At 42.4% G+C, this 21,339-nt stretch overlaps 1 protein-coding gene across 4 annotated transcripts in view; it reads right to left on the bottom strand.

Annotated features, from left to right (window-relative positions):
• The window catches only part of FYN (FYN proto-oncogene, Src family tyrosine kinase), a 139,101-nt gene that overhangs the window by 40,530 nt on the left and 77,232 nt on the right, over positions 1-21,339 (bottom strand). For 3 of the 4 annotated variants that reach the window (XM_071438367.1, XM_071438359.1, XM_071438346.1), the window contains exons 3-5: positions 13,269-13,403; positions 708-965; positions 82-178 (exon numbers count right to left, since the gene is read on the bottom strand). In XM_071438367.1, the coding sequence (XP_071294468.1) occupies positions 82-178; positions 708-954 (344 nt within the window). In that variant the 5' untranslated portion in view covers positions 955-965; positions 13,269-13,403. The remainder of the gene's footprint in view (positions 1-81; positions 179-707; positions 966-13,268; positions 13,404-21,339) is intronic. The other variant, XM_071438352.1, reaches the window with a different exon arrangement.

Here is a 21,339-nt window from a genome sequence, read left to right as displayed (position 1 = left end):
ACTAATAGCATAAGTAAATGTTATTGTAAACATTGTAAGTTTGAAACTATTAAAAAGTAGATTCCCAAGCCTAAAACTTACGAGCTGTTAAGTATCTGGAATTTTTCTCCTTTGTGAAAACTCAAGTCATCTTCTGTTCTTGCTTCATAGTCATAAAGCGCCACAAAAAGAGTTACACCTAAAGAAAAAGATAAGTGGGTTATACTCCATCATAAAAGACAGGAGGGAAAGGAACCCCAAGAGATGATGTGGATAAGCCACAGGTAAGCTGCTCCAGTTGCTGAGGAGCAAACCAAACTGAACCCTCCAACTTTTGAATGACTCTCATTTCTCTGGTCTTATGCAGCCAGTGGGCACTCCGCGTCCTTCACTCTGCACAGTCACAGCATCCCAAGCAGGCAAAGGGGGTTGAAGAGACAGTTTAGACATAGCCATGCCAAATATTTAACTACTGGAGGTGTCTCAGCCCACACTTTACATTCCCTGGTAGAGGGATGAGGCAGTTAGCCAAATTCGGCATGTACACATAATTTCTCAGCCCCAAGTGAACCTGCAAATTAGCAAAGGACCCAGCTCCACCCTACTTCTATTCTTCACACTATTTCATGAAATAACTCTTCCTAAAAGCAACATGCTGAGACAGTCAGGCTTCTGCTGTAGACACATGACTGACACTAGGAGCACTAAAATAAGACGTTCAAGCTCACCTGTTCCTCCTCTTGTACGCAGCGTCCCTGTATGAGAGGAGGAGTTGACTCCACCAAACACAGTCAGTCCTTGGCCTCCTGTGGCATGGAAGTTGTTGTAGTTTGGGATTGAAGTCACACCAAAGCTAGGATAGTGCTGAGGAGTAGGATCTGTCCCATAGCGGTAGCCTGAGCTTTGAGTTAAACTGCCATCCCTCTCGTCAGTCAGTTTTGTTGCTTCTTTATCCTTACATTGCACACAGCCCATTATCTAAAATCCTAGGAGAGGAAGGAAAGGATAGGTGCTCATATGATGATGCTCACCAGATGTCCTTCAAATACACATATGATGAGACTCTAATTAAGTTCACTGCTCAAAAGTTAAATACTTTGGGAAAAAAAAAACAACCTGCAGTGGTTTGAATATAAACAGCAACATGTTGGGAAAAAGCTCACACAAAATCTTCCCCTCAGTTTTCCATTGAGGCCTCGGGAAGGGGATCCTGCCTGCTCTGAGGGTAGTGGCAGATCTTTGTCCAGCCCTGACAGGGAACATTTTGCAGAGAGGGACCAAGAGGATGAAACCCATCTTGCTCACCCTCTGCCAGGAGATGCAACTGGCAGGAGAAGGACTCAGCCAAAAAAGTGCAGCTGGAGGTGTTCAAGACTGCCCTCAGAACACAGAATCAGGCACTTAGCTTGTGGTTCATATTTGACCTTGCCAACTACACTGGAGTGGACTTCACCTAAAGACCAAACCCTTCTTCCATTGCTGGACCTCTGCATGGCAGGCAGAAAAGCAGCCAGAGTGAGCCAAGAGTTATTACAGCAGGAAAGTAGGAGGGAGATATCAGAGAGCACAGCTGACAAAAAAAAAAAGGAAGTTCCTTTTCAAGCAATACCAAATTGAAGGCTAAAACCACTGGTAGCAGAAGGTGGGGCTGGCAAAGGCACATGTTAAGAAACTAGAGAAAGTCCCAGAAAAATTAACACGTCAAATGCAGAGCAACTCCAAGTACAGATTCTGCACAGGATGAAACTGAGAGGGTTTCAAAAAATTACAGCTTCAAAAAGGCTGCTCCAAGTGTTTTTAATTCTTGTAACCTCTTGTTCAGCACCCTCATGGGGCACTACCAGCCTGGGTTAAACTCTTTTTACTTTCGAGAGTTTATTTTAGCCTCTCTCTGCATGGAGAGAGACAGAGGGTGATTCACCACAGCTCAGAAGCAGTCCTGCAAGGTTAGTCCTGTTACTTGGTGTTGCCTTTCATCTTCTAGCTCTAACTTTCTCTAATCCATGTGGTGGTGTTACTGAACTCTTTCCTATTGGCCCAAGTTGAACCTAGACACAAAACCTGAGTTTCTGGAGCTGGGTGGGATGAACCTGGGCAATCAGATACTTGTCTGGATGCCTCCTTGATCTGAACCAGTACAGTGACTCTTAGATGCAACCTGACACACAAACAACATACTGTGAACAGTGGGGCTGGAAGAGAAGTGGCAGAAAAAACCCTAAAAAATTGCTTAATAGACATACTTTTTTCAGAATATATAAATAGACAGGGAGAAAATGCAGAGAACAGAAAAAAAATACAGTGAAGTACTATTTGTTTTTTGCCCCACATTTCTTTTCACATTTCTTTTCACATTTCAGACCAATATCCGTCACTCTGGGTAAGTAAAAAGACTATGCTTTTTAAAATTTTGTAATTTTTCTGTAGCTGCCAGGCTGGCTATTTTCTGTGCCTTACTCCAACATCAACACAGGAAACTGGTTTTGACAAACTCATGGGATTCAGAAAAAGAATGTTTCACCAGTGCTAATGCTTGAAAAATTATGCAGCAGCTCCCTGTTTTTCTGTGACAGTGCACAGTCTGGATACCTGCTTCCCACATCTCACCTGCCTAATTAAAAAGAAAACCACTTCTGTTGAAGGGTATTTTCTACAGTTTGCAGATACTTCCAGTTATTCTACATGTCAGTTCAGAAAAACAAGCATCATTTTGTTTGCCCAATGTGACACCCATCCACAAAAAGGACTAGAAGGAGGATCTGGGAAAATACAGGCCTGTCAGTCTGCCCTTGGTGCCCAGGAAGGTTATGGAACAGCTCATTGTGAGTGTAATCACAAGGCACACACAGGATCAGGCCCAGCCAGATTTGGTTTAGGACTGGACACAGCCCTCAGTGCCATGGCCTAGTTGACAAGGTAGTGATCATCAAAGGCTGGATGCTATGATCTCAGAGGTCTTTTTCAACCTAAATGATTCTGTTTTGCTGTAATTTTATCTTTATTTATTTCCTGGTATTGCTTGCAGTTAGCATAGGTCTGCCCTTTCTTGCACTTAGCCTGACTTAAAATTGCCCCTTTTGCATTTCTTTATTCCCTTCAAGACACCACATTCACTCAGCAGGGCTCCCTCACCAAAATGTTTAAGTCTTTTGGGGAGAACAGAAAAATGGACTCCTGACTCCTCACTTGCTGCATGGCTGGCATGAGCTGGAATCCCCCAAGAAACTAAAGCAACAACTGCTTGAGGGAAAGGGGTTTGCAGCCTGGAGGCTTCAAAATACACTGCTGCTGTTACTGCTGCAGCAGCCATGCTGACCTCCCTCCTCTGCTCGCCCTGGAAGCTGGGCTGGAGCTGGAGGTGCAGAGTATTGTGCATCCCCAGGACCAGCAGTGACACCAGGTGAGCCACAGGGAAACCAGAGGTGCAGAGGTGCCCTGGCCAGCTTCATATCAGCTGAGAAAAACTGCTTGTGGAACCATGACTACTGCTTTTACCATTTCAACAGCAGGACAGTCTGGCTCTGGAGAGTCTTTGTCTGGAGATGTCACTCAGAACTGAGGTTTTCCTGGCTCCTCTCAGAGCCTCTGTGAGCACTGCCAGGGAGTGAAGCAGGACCACACGGAAGGCAAGAGCCCTGTGGAGGGATGGCTCATCTCCCTGCAGAGCCCAGAAGGCTTTGGGCAGGAGGGATGAGTCTGGGATTCTCTACTTGGACCCTGCTACACCTCTGTGCAAGCGTGGCTGTGATGTGCAGAGAGCAAACCATGGGCAGTGAGCAAACGCAGCGTGGGAGATACCCCCAGAGAAATCCCAGCTCAGCAGGCAGGGAGGAGAGGTGCTGAGCACCTGAGCAGAGAAGGGTAAGCCATGAAATCAGCCTGCTTCAAAGCTGCCACATGGGCTTACTCACCTCAAAGCAACTAAGGGATATGCAGGGTTTGCTTTTTAAAGAAGAATTTCACAGCCTTTTTGTTGGCTTGCAGGCTTGCATCCCTGTGAAACTCTATCACCTCCTCCCTTTCCCCTCCTAGCTCTGTTTCTCCTCTTATTTTTTCCCATGTGCTTTCATGAAGAAAGTAGGAAAAAAAATTAAAGAAAAAAAGAGATAGGAAACATGAAATCTGTGAGACCAGTGGGAGGGAAAGTGGTTTTCTTGTTGCTCATTCACAAACATTCAGCTGAGCAGGGAAAAAAAATCCCCACTGAAATCTGGGAATATTTCATGTACAAATTTACAACTGCTGACAAGACAACCCTACATATTTCATTTACACACTGATAAGGAAGAAGTTGAAATGATAAATCAACTGCAAAAAGAAAAAATGCTACAAGTATTTATCCTGGAGAAAGTGAATAAACAAGGGGATAGTATATATATGTACTGATAGTTTAAAAAATGGTTTGGGCTTGTATTACTAGGAGTTATATGTATAGAGAACCAGTGAATTATGAATGTCTTGGTTTTTGCTTGGTTTTTGCTTGCTTTATCTTTTCACTGGCAATGGCAGCACACAGGGAAGGAGAATTTGATGCAAAGTGAATGACTGACAAAATGGGCTTTTTCTTTCTCTTGTCCCCTCCCACTGTCACAGTGTCTAGACAATCCAAGTATAAAAACTGCTTGATTGCAGCCTCTTGTAAAATGTGACAGAGGGTGTTACATGCACACATCTTTTCAAGCCAAGTCCCTGAAAGTTGTCTGTTCTTGGCTCAAAGAAACAGCATCGTGGGGAGTTGGCTAAATGTGAGAGAATACATGTATGAGTGTACATGCCTAAAGTGATTTCAGCTTACTCAGGGGTTTCATAGACAATAAATATCACCTCCATTCAGCACTGGCCTTTGTGTCAATGAATGGAATCCAAAAACGAATCTCCTTCAGTATCACAGAGCAGGATTTTAATATCCAAAAGCTTCATCTCCCTGCATGTCAGCATTTGGAGCTGTGGAAGGCTGGAATTATTCAGGCAGCTCTGAGATCACCAAACAAAATCTGGAGCTGTTTTACACTAAACTCTCTAGAGATGAGCATACAATGTTGCTCATCCAACATGCTGTGCATCTTAGAGTAAGGGAACAAGTTTTAAATCCATTTCCACTAGGAAAGGCAGCATTTCTCAGATGTGTGAGTTATGGGTTGCACAGCATTATCACAGTCTGACACTGGTAATCCAAGGTAATCCAAGTTAAAAGGTATGTAACTGGTCTAATTAAAATGAACTTTTCTAATGCAAGTAAATTGAATTTGGTTATTTTGAAGTTGTGTTTTTGTGGGCAATGTAAAATGTGTTTTTATGAAAACATAAACCCCCCTATTTTCATGGGTTTTGAAACTTCCTTAGAGACAAATGAAAATAAACATTATATTATTTGTCTCCTTTCTTGCCCTTATTACATTTCTTGGACTCCAACATTAACATTGCAAGCAATCCAACATGTGTCTAACCAGAAGAGTAGTTTCCACCCACATTGTGGAAACATTTGTCGACAAGGATATAAAATTAATTATATCATTATTAATCTTTTATATAGTCAGAGCACCTTAATCACTTTTAGGTAGGATACAGATGAAGGCTAAGGAGATATATTAACATTATTATTATTATTACTGTAAATCATCCTCCTTTGGTTTTTCTTTTTGTTCTTGATACAAAATGGAAGCCAAAACTGAAACACCCAACAAAGCCAGACATCCACACCATTAACAAAAACAAAAGCTGTCCTCTGCTAGCTAATCAAAACCTAGGAAAAGTCTAAGAGTAGGAGGAAAATTCCTTTTTTTATACTTCTATTTTAAAAGTAAAAGCTCCAACATGTGATATCTAAAAAGCCAAAAGTACTGATTAACCTTTGCTTCTGCAGTAGTAAGCATATGGATGGGGGGAAGAGTGGTGTAAATTCACTCCTTCCGAGCATCAGAAGTTTTCTCATAAGATTTGCAACTCACAGCTGAAAGTCTGAATTATGGTACATTTTCAGAACCTTCTTTTTTTGGAGTTGTAAGAGAAAATAGGTCCTAAGAGTGTTTGAGAGAGATGCAGGGAAAAGCCTGTCTACCCTGCACCCTTCGATCCATGCTGGGGCCCTTCTCCTCCAATGAAAGGGAACTGGCACAGGAGAGGGCTCCAGCCTGCTGAAGAGATGGAGAGCAGGTTCAGACCCTGCAGGGTGCATTCTCTTTCCTCCTGGACTTCTCTGGAATGAAATCTGATTTTTTTTTTTAAGATAACTTCTCTCAGTAAAAAGCATGAAAGGGAGAGGCTGGATGACTGGTAACTGGCAACTGCCTTTTTCTGACCAAATTTTACAAATCTTGTCTGGAAAGCATCAGCAGGGAAGCTGAGTTAAGAAATAGTTATGTTAAAAGGAAATCAGAAGCACAGAATCCTTGGCTTTTATTCAGTCTCTGTGGTGAAGAGGCATGAATCAAACTAAGGGTTGCATCCAGCATGGCTGTGAAAAATGAAATCTCTAAGGGCCATCTTCTTGGTGCTTTATGTTTTGCTGAAAGCACCACAGAACTATCAGTCTGTGACATCAAATAAACCAAATTTTATGAGCTACTGTAGGATTTAATATTCAAAATGCCACACTCTGAGTTACCGTGAAGGTTCAAGGAGGACAGAAAAGGCTTTCCAAGAATAAGAATTCCAAGAATTTTTAAAAGAGACTTTAAAAATGACTCTGGAATGCCTCCTGCAGGCTGTATATGGGAATAATCAACACAGAAATTTACCCTGAAGTTGAAATGTCTTACTGTCCATGCCCTATTAGCAGCTCCTAGAGAGAAACTCATGGATTGGGTATTTTGAAACACAACTCTGAGACACATTAAACCCCCAATTTTCAGAAAAGTTTCACTCACCCACTTTGACCATTACAAGTCACTAGGAAGGCATTCCAAGTTGGGCAACAAATAGGCACTTTAAACCAGTTTTATGTAGGTCAGTAATTCTCATGCTGTCTGCTTGCTGACCTCTCTTTGACTCATATCTATGCTGATGGGAGCATTTTGGATTTCCAGAATTAATACTGTGTCAGTTTCAAGCCAACTCAAATGAAACAGATGGAATGAAACAGCAGCACTTGTTGCATTATTTTTTTGTTTTTATCTATTAACTCCGGGACATTTTAGAGGACTGCCTACATTCCAGCTTTGCCAGGGATTCCCCAGTTTTAAGGTCAGAGAGATACAAAATTTAAAATTAAAACTCCTGGTGTTATTCATTATTCCCCAGGCTTGTGGGTTGCAGGTTACTATATATACATATAATTTTTACACTAAGGTCTGATCCAGAAAGAATATATTTTTACTGCATTGTGATAGATTCAGTTCAGCTTTGAATAAAGCTGGAGATTTGTGTAGAATTCTTGCAAATCTACATGTGCACCACACTTGTCATGATGCATTAAATAAATGTAAATCAGAGAAGACACAGTACTACCACTGGATGTCCTCTGACTGTTAAAGACATGCAGAAAATCTCACATACACAAAGTCATGTTCCTGAACAAAAAGCCAGAAACACCAGGGCAAAACTTCAAGTATGTTTTAAAACAGCACTCAAAAATTCCTGGGCTGCACAATTTGATTTTTAAGGAAGACCTTTAATGCTTCACTCCCAGATTCTGCTTTAGTGGTCTGAGCAGAAAAAACTCAGCAGTTCAATTGTTTATGTGCAGCAGTCAAAAGTCAGGCTGCTGCTGCCCAGTGTCCATGGCCATCCATGGCTGGAAGAGCAGGAAGAGCAGTCTCAGCTGAGCTCCTGCTGCCATACTGCCCTGGTTCAAAGCAAATGCCTTTTACAGTGCTGGAGTGCTCTTACTATTGTTTCTTGTCAGCTTGCAGTTGCTTTGGAAGTCCTCTACAATGGTGGCAGAAGGGGTTCAGGAAAGGGAGCAGCTCCAGCTCCAGCTGCTATGAAAGAGCAGACCCTGGAAGGGGCTTTGAAGTGCCATATTCTGCCCTGCTGTTCCTCCCCATTACTGAGTGACTGGGGACACAGCCCTGGAAACAACAGCTTCCTGACACCACAGACAAGGTTTAAGTTGTAACACATGCCTGCAAAGCCTGGCCCTGTGCTTGCCTTCCCTCTTTTCCCCTTTGGGACAGGAACTAAAAGACAGTTATGAAAAATGAAGGTCTGGGCTTCACCTTGCCGGTTTAATTTCATCCAGCCTTGGGGGTCAGGACCAGGGAAGAGGAGGTGCATGTGGAAGGACTTCACTGAGCTACAACCAGAGCCTTGGCTTCTGCCAGAGGCTGTGAGCACAGCTGTCCATGGGACAGGGCGAGTGGTTACCCAGGGCCAGGAAGGAAGAGCAATGAATGTCTTGGTCCCCCTCTGGCAAGAGATTTACTACAACCCAGACAATCTGTTTATTATCCATCTAGCTATATGATCTATTCATTGCAAGTTAGAGAGGAAAAAGGAAGTCAGTGTTCCAGCTGGGCAGGAGGAACAATAACCACGTCCATGTGTTCTTTGAGGGTCAGTAGTGGTGGTGGGGCTGGCTGGCAGCTGTCCGGTGGGGATGTCACCTGGCAAGGCCACAGGAAGCTGCATTGCCACAATGCTGTTTGAGCAGCCCTAATCAAAAGCTCCCCAGTGCAAGAAGAGAAGATAAACCCTCCAAACTACCCATGAAAGGACACGTCTCCACCCTTTTGGTTTTGTGCAGCTTCTTTGCCAGCCAAGGCTGCGAATGTCAGGGCCTCATCTTTTTCAAAAACCAGTGAATTCTATTCCACTCCCTGTGATACATCCCTTTCAGCAAAACCAAACCAGAACAAAACACAAGAAGCAATTAAAGGCTCATGCTGCAATCTCTTAAAGTTACAGTAACTGAGTTATGCCTTGTACTGTCTCAGGGCTTTTATTATTTTGAAAAAAAGATGCCCTAGAAAAATGCAGTAGTTCTGAGGAAGGGTTCTTCTGTGTTTTTTTCTTCTTCCCCCACTAACCTCCAAATTTCACTTGTAATATGAAAGAAAACATCTTATGTGTAACTAAATTCAGAGGGAAGGCCTGCAGGTTTTACTCTCATGAACTGAACAGCAATTCAGACTCAAAACTGCACACAGGAATTTTTTATGGTTAAAATGTGTTAAAAGAATCTTTGAAATTAAGAACTAATGGCAGCAGCTACATACAGTAAACACACTGCTTACTTTAGAGTTAACCCCCACAAAGGGCAGATCTATCCCTGGTTCTGAGAGAACACCATGTAAATTCAACCGTGTGATTTCAGGCTACATTCCTCCTTCATCAGGCTGCTTGTGGCAGCTCTATTCATGAGCAGGGAGAAGTGGGGGGTGGATGGTCTGCATAAGCATTTTGAGCTAATGCACCTAAATTCTGAAGTGCCTTTTAAGTGTGTAAATTAGAAAACCTATAGCAAGAGAACAACTGCTGCAAATGCCAGAATAATTTTGTCTTAGAAAGAGAAGAAATAAAACAGTGTCTCCACTGATTTCCTCTTTCTTTTTTCCCATTAGGAGAACAGAAAGATGATTGCAGGTTGATTCACACTGTTCTGATTTTTTTCTCTCAATTCTTATTTTTAGATTCTACCCAGGATTAATGGGTGTTCATCTGACCCACAGTATGGGAGCAGTGCAGAGCAGAGTGCCAAATGTGAATGAGGATGGACAGGGAAGGAAGGGGAGAAAGGGGAAGGACATAGTAAAGAAGTTCTGCCTGTTTGCCACTGTGGACTATGAAAGAGGCATAGAAAAAGATTTTTCTCTCAAAAAAACCCCTTGCTGCTCCTCCCCATCCCCCTTCACTCATGCAGGAATGAAGTGAACCCCTTCTCTGCCTTGTCTGATTTCTGTGTTGTGATCGGAGAACTTGGAGGATGTGACAGCAAGAAAAAGGGAGCAAGCTGAGTCTCAAATCAGGAGACTTACTTTGAAACCCTTGCAGACACCATTCCCTCCTAAAGGGGCTCTCATTTCTTCTAGGTTGCTACTGCTAACATTTTAATATAGTTATATAAATCCCTTATTTGTCCAGTTACACTGGGGGAAAAATACTCTTCTTCCTAAACATGAGCAAATATTTGCCTGTGACCAGCCCACAAGAAACCCCCAGCTTTCTCACCATTACTGTAGCTGGCTTCATCCACAACAGCAAAGATGCTGACAGGTGGGGTCCCCAAACTGGGTGGCAACCACACTGTGATAAAGGCAGTGAGTGCTGACAGTACTGAGTAATGGGGACACACAGAAAACGTGCCTATGCTCACACCCCCACAGAAGAGTTCTCTAGTGAGACCTGTTCTCTCAAACCCAGCTGTTGCCACCGTGGTTTCAGTGTATGACAGCAGCTGACTGCTAGATGACATCTTAGGTGAGTTTACTGTGTCTGGATGGGGTTCAGTTTCTCCACAACGTCCCAAACCCAGCTATGTGTGCTTCAGCCTTGTGAGCAGAACAATGTTGATAACTCAGCCATGTTTGTTATTGCTGAGCACTGCTCACAAAGCATCAAGACCTTCTTTGCTTCTCACTCTGCCACTGCAGCAAGTAGGCAGGGGGAGGTTTGGGAAGGGACAGAGCTAGGAAAGCTGAACCCAACTGACCAAAGGTATATTCTACACCCTCAGAATATGAGGAAGAGTCCACAGAGGTTTCTCTATTTGTGTGTATTTAAAACAAAACTGGGTGGTAATCTGGAGCAGACAGGGAGGGTTTCACTGAAAATGAGTGCTCTGTGATACACCTTGTGAAATACACAACTCCTGACAATTCAGGAGATCTGGAGATCTTGTCTGGAGTTCCTCCCTGTTTCTTAGCACAAAGAGACAAAAAGCTGAAGGCCACTGAAATTAACAAGTGCGCTGTCCCCACAGCATAGGGGACACATGTCAGATCTGTGGATTGTGTTGTAAAGGGAAAAGGACCTCTTGACAAGGAACAAATTGACACTCTAAGCCAGGCTGGCTGGGAGGGTCAGGTCAAATAAGCAACCACAAGCACATTTAGCACAAACCGGATATCGAGGAGAACATCAACCAAAGCAAAGGCTGTGAGAAGATGACCCTTTCCAGTTGCATATATGCTAATTACAGGATTCTGAAAAAAATGGATAAACCCTCTGCCTATGCAAAATAGTACTCTTGAAAAATAATAGCTATATTTAGACTATTATATTATTAACAGAAACAGCTGTAGCCAATTTAAAAAATCCAAATGGAAGAGGGTGGTGCCAGGCCATATGTGTCACAAATGACATCTGAGTGACTGACAACTAGGAAATAAATAATCTTGGAGAGTTACAGGGATGATACACTTCTTCAACACTTACATACAAGAAGTACAAAATCCCTTCTTGAGTTACTCCGGAGACCTTATGTCACTAGCACTAACACAGGCCTGTCCTTTCCAAAGGGCTACAAATGACAAGTTACTAACCCCTAAATTCAAAAAAGGATTGGCCTTCCTAACCTTGTGAAATTAAACTCTTGCCAATGAGTCATCTACAACACTGGCCTCGCAGCAGCAAAGGGAACAGGAGCAGCTCACAGCACCATCACCACAAGGTGTAGAGCTGAGCTCCACCACACACGAGCTCAACCCCACGGTGATCACACCTGAACTGCCTGTGAGTCACACATGGGTTAGCACGGGAGCCAGAGCATCCCTGCTCAAGACTTTGTCAGTAGAGAAGAAATGGTCACAAACCAGAAGTTACTGGTTGTTTAGACTGAAAAGGACCAACACTTCCTGTGCAAATAGTTAACATTGTCTGCAATCAAATCCAGACCAGAATTTTATGCAATATGTGAGCGTACGCTCTTTATAGATACATAAATTAAAATCCAGTGGCATGCTTTCTGAGAAGCAATTTCACAAAACTAGAGCGAATGGGAGTCAAATCAGGCTGAAGTCAGAACATCCAGAAAGTTGCTGACATCTGCAAGCAGTTTAAGACATTTCCTAAATGCCTACAGTGTTACAACCATGGAAATGGGCTAGATAAAAATAACACACAACGAAAAAAACCCAACAGCTGGGTTTTTCAGGGAAGTGAAAAAACATATAAAATGTTATATAGAAAACTAGCACATGAAAGGGGAAAGAGGAAGAGATAATAAGTAGCAAAAAAAGCTAAAATAAAGATTATATACAGGAATCAAGAAGATACTAGAAAAAAAAAGGCGGCACATAAAATCAGAAATACATCTTAAATTTTTTAAAGCAGATTATGAAAGACGAATCCCAAACAATAAAAAAATGTAGAAACGTTCATTACAATATGACAGCAGCAGAAGTTATTCAGTAAATGTTTCCGATTAGCACACAGGTAAAAGGCTGGATGATCTGTTTATGATGATGATAATGAAATAGCTTCTTCCCACCACAGCAGCCCCTGGAGAGGGGATGTTAAGCAGTAGATAAACGATTCTGGGTGATTCAGATTAGTTGCTAGAAATAAACTTGTCTCAGAAGGTTTACAGAGGTAGCCTTGGAGCTGCTACTGCATCTAAAGCAGTTCTTGGCCTTTGGGGAAGGACCAAGGACAGGAAGAAGGCTCATACTGGGCTACTATTTGAGAAGGGTAGAAAGTAATTACAGGCCAGTTGGATGAGTCTCCAGTATTTTGCAGAGCATAGAACAACCAGCATTGGCCTCAATTAATAACTTTTTTCAAAGCTCTGTAATTAAAGTCAATTAACTTGGCTTTAAGGAAAATAGATCCTGTCAAACTAATTTGATGTAATTTCTTGCAAAAATTACAAGTACACTTATAAAGGCAGCATCGTTAACAGTATTACAAACCTAAGTCATTTGACTAGTTCTGTAGAATATCATTATGAATGCTTTGAAGCCTACATGGAATGTTTCCATCTGTGCAGGGAGAACAGGACTCCATTGGTGGAGAGCACCGTATAAGATCAGGCTAAAACCTTGAACCTATTTTATACTGAAGTCACTTTTGAGTCCACAGTCATATTAGAAGCATTAAAAAGCTGCTAAATTAAGGAAACCAAAGTGCAACTGTAAATTGGAAACTATTTATTAGCAAACAAATGGGTTCCTGTTGGATTCCACAGGCATTGGTGATCATCCCTTTACTATTTAATAGCCTTACCAGTGACCTGGATTAAAGTAAAGTCATTGTGGTTAGGCATGAGACTAGGAATGGCAGAAAACAAACCACAAAAGAACAAGCCTGACAGAGAGCAAATGGGGCCTGTAGAAAAATGGGAGAAACCAATTTAGGTGTTAATATGGCCAAGTACAAAATCCCCTTATGAGAAGAATCCAGGCCATACTTACAGGATGAGAGGGAGAGAGAGGACTCTATCCTCCGAAGCACAGAGTGAATGTGAGACCAGGGGTCCTGGGAAGCAATCAGCTCGACATGAATTCCCCACGCAAGGCTGTGGCCAAAAGGGCTAATGCAAGCCTCAGCTGTACAAACAAATGAAAATCAAAAGATGAGTAGGTAGGTTACGGTGATGCTGTGTTTGGTTCTTGTTCCTCTGCTCTGTGAATAACATATCAGGTTCTGCTGCTCCATTTTACTTTGGAAAAACTGGCAGAGTGTTCAGGGAAGAGAAATTAAATAACTGGAAACACTGGGCTACGAAGGCTTCGCTATAAACAAAAATTTTAGAGGGAATTTTATTATTTTGTTCATGGTATAGCGGTATTCTTACACTGAATAAATTTGATAACAGCAGGCTCTGATCTAGCAAAGGTAGGAATTACTGAAAATTATTCCAATCCAGGCTGTGAACAGGCAAGTTTGTTCTGGTTGTTCAGCAATGATGTGTTATAGCAAATTAACCAGTAATTAACCCTTTGCACCACAGTTTATGAGGTACTGCCCACCTCTGCAAAGTTGAGAAAGCAACTGCGCTTGATTCAAAAAGGATGCGTGCCCACACGGCGTGGGTAAATGGCTACAAAGCAGGAGCTCCTGCAGGTGAGCTGAGTAGTCACTGCACCACACTGTGCTCCATGTTGCCACCAAGAAACATTCCTTCTCCTTGCAGGGTATTAATCCTGGCAGCCTTCCTGCTCACAGCTTACAAAATACCTCTGGAGAAACCCCAGGCTTTTGGGGATGAGGTGCCATTTATGTACGGGTGACGCCCAACTGTCCATCTTCTGCAGGATCTGCAGGCAGCCTCAATTCCCAGGACCTGGCTGTGTATAAAACCTCACTGTACAAAGCTCCTCACACTGAGATGCCAAGGAAACCACTTTTAGGAAGCAGATGGGGGTTGTTATGACTCTGCCACTGAGAAAGCACCGGTGACTCCTTGTTTCAGCAATTCACTTCATCTGCTGCGTGCCACTGGGACCTTGTCCTGGGGATCTGGCTGGGACCTCATCCCAGCAGCACCCCGCCACAGAAGGTGACCTCAGAGAATCATGCTGTGGAAAAGAGTCCTCCATACCTCACTGGTATTTCCTCTCCCAAATTCACCCTTTTAGGATGAACCAGTGGACTAGCTACCTTCTTCATAGAAATCCTTTATGCAGAATGAATGGATGTGAGCACCACTCCTGCAGGAACCTCCCAGGTCACTCAGGGCATCTACCTCTCTCCTTCTTCCCTTTCTGCATGCTGAGGGAACTGGGTTCTGCCAAGAAAGCTTTTAGCTATCTGTCCCAAGGCTGGGGTTGGGCATTTGGGCTCCTGAGGACCATGTGTTCAGCTGTGGGGCCCTGGTGACTGAATTTGCTTCATCTCACAGCCTGCCAATATTTAAATCTGGTGTTTTTTAAGGAGGCAGCACAAGCTTTTGTGCGTGCTGTCTGTCTTAACCTGGGCCTTTGGCCAGAAAGTATTAATCCTATCAATGTGCAGGAGTGGGAAGGCTGGAAGTGTTTGATTTGTGCCAGTTGCTGGCATCATCTCATTTTAAGCTTCTGGAATGAACCCATTTATGACTGAATGCTGCAGTGTAAATTCTCCAAATAAAACAGATAAAATAATCTCAATTACTTGAACTCGGGACTAGTTCACATATGCCACTCCAGAGATTTAGAAGGCGTTATTTCATACAAACATCTAATTAAATTTAATTATGGTTCCACAGTTATTTTTATGTTAAACAGGTGGAAAAAATGTGCTTTTCAAACTTTTGGTTATGCTCAGTAAGTGATGCCTGCTAAAACACAGCATGCACAGCATAATAAAATCTTGGTGATATGTCACAAACATAAAAGAAAGATCCTGTCTTCAGTAAACATGTAGTACAAAGCTTCTGCAGAGTGAATCACAGCAAGAAAGATTGTAAAAATTTTAGGGAGGAAAAAGGCCTGTCCAAGTGTGGTGTGTATGTACATGTATGTGTACATGCATTCACACACACCCCACTGCTTCAGCTCTGCTATATCCAGCATTCCTACCAACAGTCAGCTCAAAACTCTGACTGGCAACTCCTTAGTCACTAACAAAGCAGAAGTTTAGGGAAAGCTGATCGAGGACAAGGTTTCAGAGCTACTAATAAAACGTGAATCAGAGCCTGCAAAAGTACAGTTTGAATTGAGCATTTGTGCATCTTTATACTTTTTGTCCTCCTGGATACATTTTTTCCCCCCTCTCCCTCTGGCACAACCCCAGCTACATCCTACAGCATGAGGATGTCCTGTTAAGCACACATGCAACTGTGTTTTTAAACACTGTAAAGGCTTCTGTCAAAAGATGTACCAAGGATCACATAGGCCAGACTCCAGAAATAGAATTTTACAGATGAAGTAACTGTGATAATCTTCCTAACTATAAACATTAAAAACTACATAGAAGTAAAGAGCTTTAATACATGGACTTAAAAAAACTCTTTTTTGAAATATTGCAAAATAAATCAGATGTAAGGCTTTTCCTTTTATTCTAGACACACAGACACAGAATTAAATAGGAGAATGTGAAATTAACCATCCCATCTGCCTTTGTAATTCACCCAGACTAGACACAGAAATGCTATGGAATTTAATGCAATGAACCCCAGAAGTGTCACTTTCACAAATCTCAAGAGGCATCATTGACCTGAGGCTGGCTGCAGTTTCTGCCCCAATTCCAGTTTAATGTATTCCAGTCTGACCCTCAAGCGACAGTGCTGCTGGAGAACACGCTAAGGAACAAATGCAGGCAATTGCTTTGACATAATTCTTTTGGACGCAGGCAGATCGAATGTGCTGATGTCAACAGAGACCAGAAAAGAGTTTTATCCAATCTCCTTTCCTCACTGAAGAAAACAATGAGAGGAAACAAAGCACAACCCAAACCCCAGCCAAACAACATGCCCACCTCCCAGCAGCAATACTGATACATGCTAGGAAAGGGAGAACCAAGGAAAACGTTCCTAAAGTAGCATTTGTATGCATACACAGCATTTCATTCATAGCTTAAATTTACACAACTTGTGTATATCATTGGCTCTTTGCACATAACATGCATGAAATATCTGTCCTATAGGAAGTATTAATTTAAAACCCCAGGAACAGCTTAATGGCTGTTCAAACAGTGCTTTATGACCACAGTACCTTCAAAAGAGTTCCTAACATAGCTCCCTCTACTTAATGTAAAGTATTCTTCTTCCCTTTCTCACACGCTTCTAAAATTTCAACGTGCTCTCAATATAATTGTCAGGACTATACCTTCCTGCCTTGCCACTCACTTAAATATCCAAGCTCTAGCATGCTCTGGGGCTGCATAGTTTGAAGTCAGAACACTGAGACAACATTGACTTTTTTCTGCACAGGGACAACAAGAAGAGAAGCCGGGAATATTTTTTCCATAAGAAAGATGAATTATGGTAGGAAACCAGATCAAGGATTCCACAATGTCTATCCTGAGAATAAAAGACTGAGCTAAAGATTTTCTTCTCCACCTGGTGATGTTGCTCCTGAAATGACTTCTGTAAAAAGAGGAAGACCCACACATCAATGATACAGTTTTTCAGAACTCACCAGGGAAAATACCAGGGTTGAACATGGCTGGTCCCTCAACTTTATACAATAAAAAACAAACAAAAAAGCAGATCTCAAGCTCATTTCTTCATCTCCCTTTTACTGCCTCTCCTAAGAATGGCTTCCAGCTCTGCTATTTAAAGTTTTTCTTTTCTCCCAGTCCTCCAGCTCCTCCCCCATCAGTCCATACAGAAAGATTGTCTGCAATGGTTTAACACAAAAAACAGATGAGATACTTAAGGCTTCCCCTTTCTGTGTGCCCAGAGTGTTTCCAGGAAGAGAAAGTCTTGTGAGGATTCTCACTTTGCTCTTCTGCAGCTACTTGTGTGGGTCACTCTACCACAATAAAAGCCTGCATCTGTTACCTGACCACGACTGAGAGACAGATGAAGATTACCATTTTTAATGGTAACTTTTCGTAGGAAGTGTGGTCTGAGAGAAGAGTCGTCATGTGCAAGAGCCACTGAAGCTCCTTGATGTAGAACATTAAACCACCCCTACACAAAGTAGAAGCAGACTTTTGTCCTTTGTCTACCGCCTTTTGTGTGACCTGCCCCCAGAATGTGGCCACAAATTGTGGTCCACAGTTTGGCTGAGCATCAGAAGCCGCAGAATCTTTTACTCTGTGCTGGCACCTGCATTAGCATCACAAGGCTCAGGCAATAAGGATTTTAAGCCCACCAATCATCAGGAACTATATACAATTTAGTCATAAAATCATAGAGTGGTTTGGGTTGGAAGGGACCTTAAGGACCATCTTGTTCCAACCTTTTGCCATGGGCAGGGACACCTTTCACAAGACCAGGTTACTCAAAACCCCGCCCATCCTTGCCTTGAACACTTCCAGGGATGGGGCATCCACAACTTCTCTGGGCAACCTGTTCCAATGCCTCACCACCCTTACAGTAAAGAATTTCTTCTTCATATCTCATCTAAGCCTACCTTGTTCAAGATCTTTAATAATGGCATAGGCAGTGAGATTGAGTGCACCCTCAGCAAGCTTGGGGATGACACTGAGCTGAGTGGTGCCACTGACACACTGAAGGGAAGGGATGTCATCCAGAGGCACCTTGACAGGTTTGACAGGTGGGACTGTGCAAACCTTGTGAAATTCAACTAGACCAAGTACAAGGTCCTGCACCTGGGTCAGGGCAATCACCAACATCTGTACAGACTAGGGGACGAAGGAACTGAAAGAAGCCCTATGGAGAAGTACTTGGGGGTACAGGTGGATGAAAAATTGGATATTTTTGGAAAATTTTCCAATTTTGGAAATATTGGGAAAAATTGGAAACATGGGACTCCACTCTAGCCCAGAAAACCAGCTAGATCCTTGGCTGCATCAAAAGCAGTGTGGCCAGCAGGTCAAGGGAGGTGATTCTGTCCTTTTACTCTGTTTTTGTAAGATCCCACCAGGAGTTCTGCATCCAGCTCTGGGATCCCCAGACCTTGGACTTGTTGGAACAGGTCCAAAGGAGGGCCATAAAGACGATTAGAGGGATGGAACACTTCTGCTATGTAGACAGGCTGAGAGAGTTGGGGTTCTTCAGCATGGAGGAGAGTCCAGGAAGACCTAAGAACAGTCCTAAAGGAAGCTTACAAGAAACATGAAGAGAAACTCTTTACCAGGATCTGTAGTGACTTTTTAAAAAAATTCAGTTTTCAACTGAAAAAGGGTAGATTTAAATTGGATACAGGAAGAAATGTTTTACAATGAGGATGGTGAGACACTGGAACAGACTGCCTGGAGAAGTCAGAAGGTGTCCTGTTGCTGGAAATGTTTGATGTCAGGTTGGATGGGGCTTTGAGTAGCATGGTCTAGTGGCAGGTATCCCCGTCCAGGGCAAGAGTGTTGGAGTAGAACTTTAAATGTTCTTCCAATGCAAACAATTCTGTGATTGGTGATTCTGTTACTGAACTGGATTCTCACCTCTGTGATTCCTCTCACAAAACACAGCTGGTGCAGTTCATGCAGCTGGGACTTAATGGTGCTGTGAGAGAACGTGTGGAACATGGGTACAAACCCATACCACTGCAGACAGAGATAAAGGAAGCATGTACACTCCAGGATAAAGGCACATGAAGAAGAGGGGATTAAGATACCCACATGGTTCTGTCTAAATGCACAGATGACATAAAACAAAAAGCAAGAACCAAAGGCATAAGAAACCAAGCAAGGTTTCTTGCTTGCACAAAAAGCAAGAACCAAATACCTTTACACTGCCATTTGTGTGAAGAGTCAGTCTATTTATTTCTTCCACACTGTAAAGCTGTGCTTGTTAGGACACCCACAGCAGTGGTTATGTAGTTCACACTCTCTATCTTTTCAGAGCATGAGAGATCCAATCATCTGCAGTCTTCCAATACTTCCCTCTAAACCTGCTCCTCTGACTCCAGCTTTCAGCGACAGCAGATTATTTGTTGTTTGTGTACTGCAGGCTGTTACAATATTTTTACAACAGGAAATGTGTGTTCCATACGTAAGAAGACTACACTTACAAGAAATAATGCAGGAAAGTGATCTAATTTCTCTTCTGCTTCCTTCCTTCTGCAGTGTGCTGCATTGAGATGTTTGTTCCAATACACAGATACCAGTTCAAGGCCAAGATTTTATTTACCCTGATTGCACAAAACAAGCCAGCACTTAAACTGCAACTCAAACACCTCAAGCTGTTGTGTTCCATTCATGTTCATCAAAGTGATTTAGGTAAGTGGGCTTAAATTTCTCTTTTCAAGGTTATTGAGCCTGTCTTATGCACAGCCAGATATTTGTATGTCAGTGCTATAGATTTAAAACTCCTGTGAATAAAGAACGCTTTCCAAAGTTGCAAACAGCGGAAAGAACAGGAAACGTCAATTTGAAGTGAACCTCAGTACTGCAGACTGTAAGAAAATGTCCATTGTGCTGCATTTAGGGAAAAGAACACAACATCTTCACTAAGCACTGCACCTACCCATGGATGTTACTCAGCTACCACTGCTGAACAAAGAAATCTGAGTAACTGCTACATTTCACTTCTCTGCTTTTGAAAAACCAGTTTTTAATTTAGGAAGTCTGAGGTAGCCTTTTAAGAGAAAACTTTAAAGCATTCTCCTATTTATTACTGGGACTGACAATACATGTATATAAAAAATTATAAATTATGCATATAATAAATTATAAATTGCCACATGCTACTGCCTCCAGTCTGCAAGCTAAAAGCTGGCAAGAGACTCTATACTGCTACAGGGCCAAATCTGCATCAGGCAAGTTGTTGAATTTGGTAAGTTATGAACACCAGCAAATTCACAAGCTGACCAGTCACTGCTGACTGCTCAATGCCAAAGTTCTTGGAAAGGGATAAACAGATGGGTCAGGAAAGGACAGAACTCTGAATAGCTGTAAAAATAACATCTGAGTTCATTTGTTCTCTATCTCTCACGCTGAAAACCATCAGACCATTAAAACTCCCCACTGTATCTTGCATTTTTTGTGAGCTAAGAGGACAAACTCTTTCATATTTACATGTTAGAGAGGTATTTAAAACACAAATGAAATCAAGGAATACTTCCCAAAGTTATGTTTGTTTTGTATATGATGTCAGTAGTGTATTCTCCTGGCGAGGCAATGCAGATTTCCCTACGGCTGGGCTGGAGCCTCTGCTTTTTGTTTGCATTTGGGCACTAAATCATCTTCCCGAAGATGAAGCATGAAAAATGAGGCTCCATGTTTCCTTCTGTATATATATATTTTTCAGATGCCAGGAGCATAAATATAAGCAAAAGAAAAGGGTCCCCAACCTTGCCAGCTTCCCAGAACTATATTTTGTATGCTGGTGCTTTTGTTTTCTTGCAAGTTCAGCACTGCTGTGATGGCAGCACCCTGGATTCCCCCTGCCCCCAACGAGTGATACATATTAGTACATCTGTTTTCTCTGTAAAGTCTTTCTGCATTCTTTGCAGGGCACAGGAAGGATGTGGGCTCCTTTTCACATTCAAATGAGGCAAATTAGCCTTTGCCTGGTTCCTTCAGTATAATGCTTATTTTACATTTAAGCGTGAGAAAAAGGGAGGAAATAAACCCCAATACATTAGGTGGGTTGCATGTTCCATTTTGGTGCAAGCCTCACTGAGCCTTGTTTTGTGAATTACTTTCCACAGGACATGATTTCAGGATGATAGTTTAATTAGTTCAACACTGTAATTATGTAAAATGACCAAATAGTCTGCACAAAGAAATAGCTGCCACAGACACATTAAACATGAGAAAAAGCTGAAAATGCCAACCTGGATCAGCAGGGTTCAGGCAATCCAGGGCTGACCAGCCTGAAAGCAGCACTGCAGGAGAAAATCTGAGTGTTCCAGTGGAAACTAAGCTGAACACAATCCAACAATGCTCCCTTATGGCATGGCAAAGGTGGCCATCAACTTCCTGGCTCGCAGC

This window comes from Agelaius tricolor, unplaced genomic scaffold (genome assembly GCF_023055355.1).
Source record: "Agelaius tricolor isolate 1412-34295 unplaced genomic scaffold, bAgeTri1.0.p SCAF_1, whole genome shotgun sequence".
NCBI lineage: Eukaryota > Metazoa > Chordata > Aves > Passeriformes > Icteridae > Agelaius > Agelaius tricolor.
This window is presented reverse-complemented; position numbering and strand designations above follow the sequence as displayed.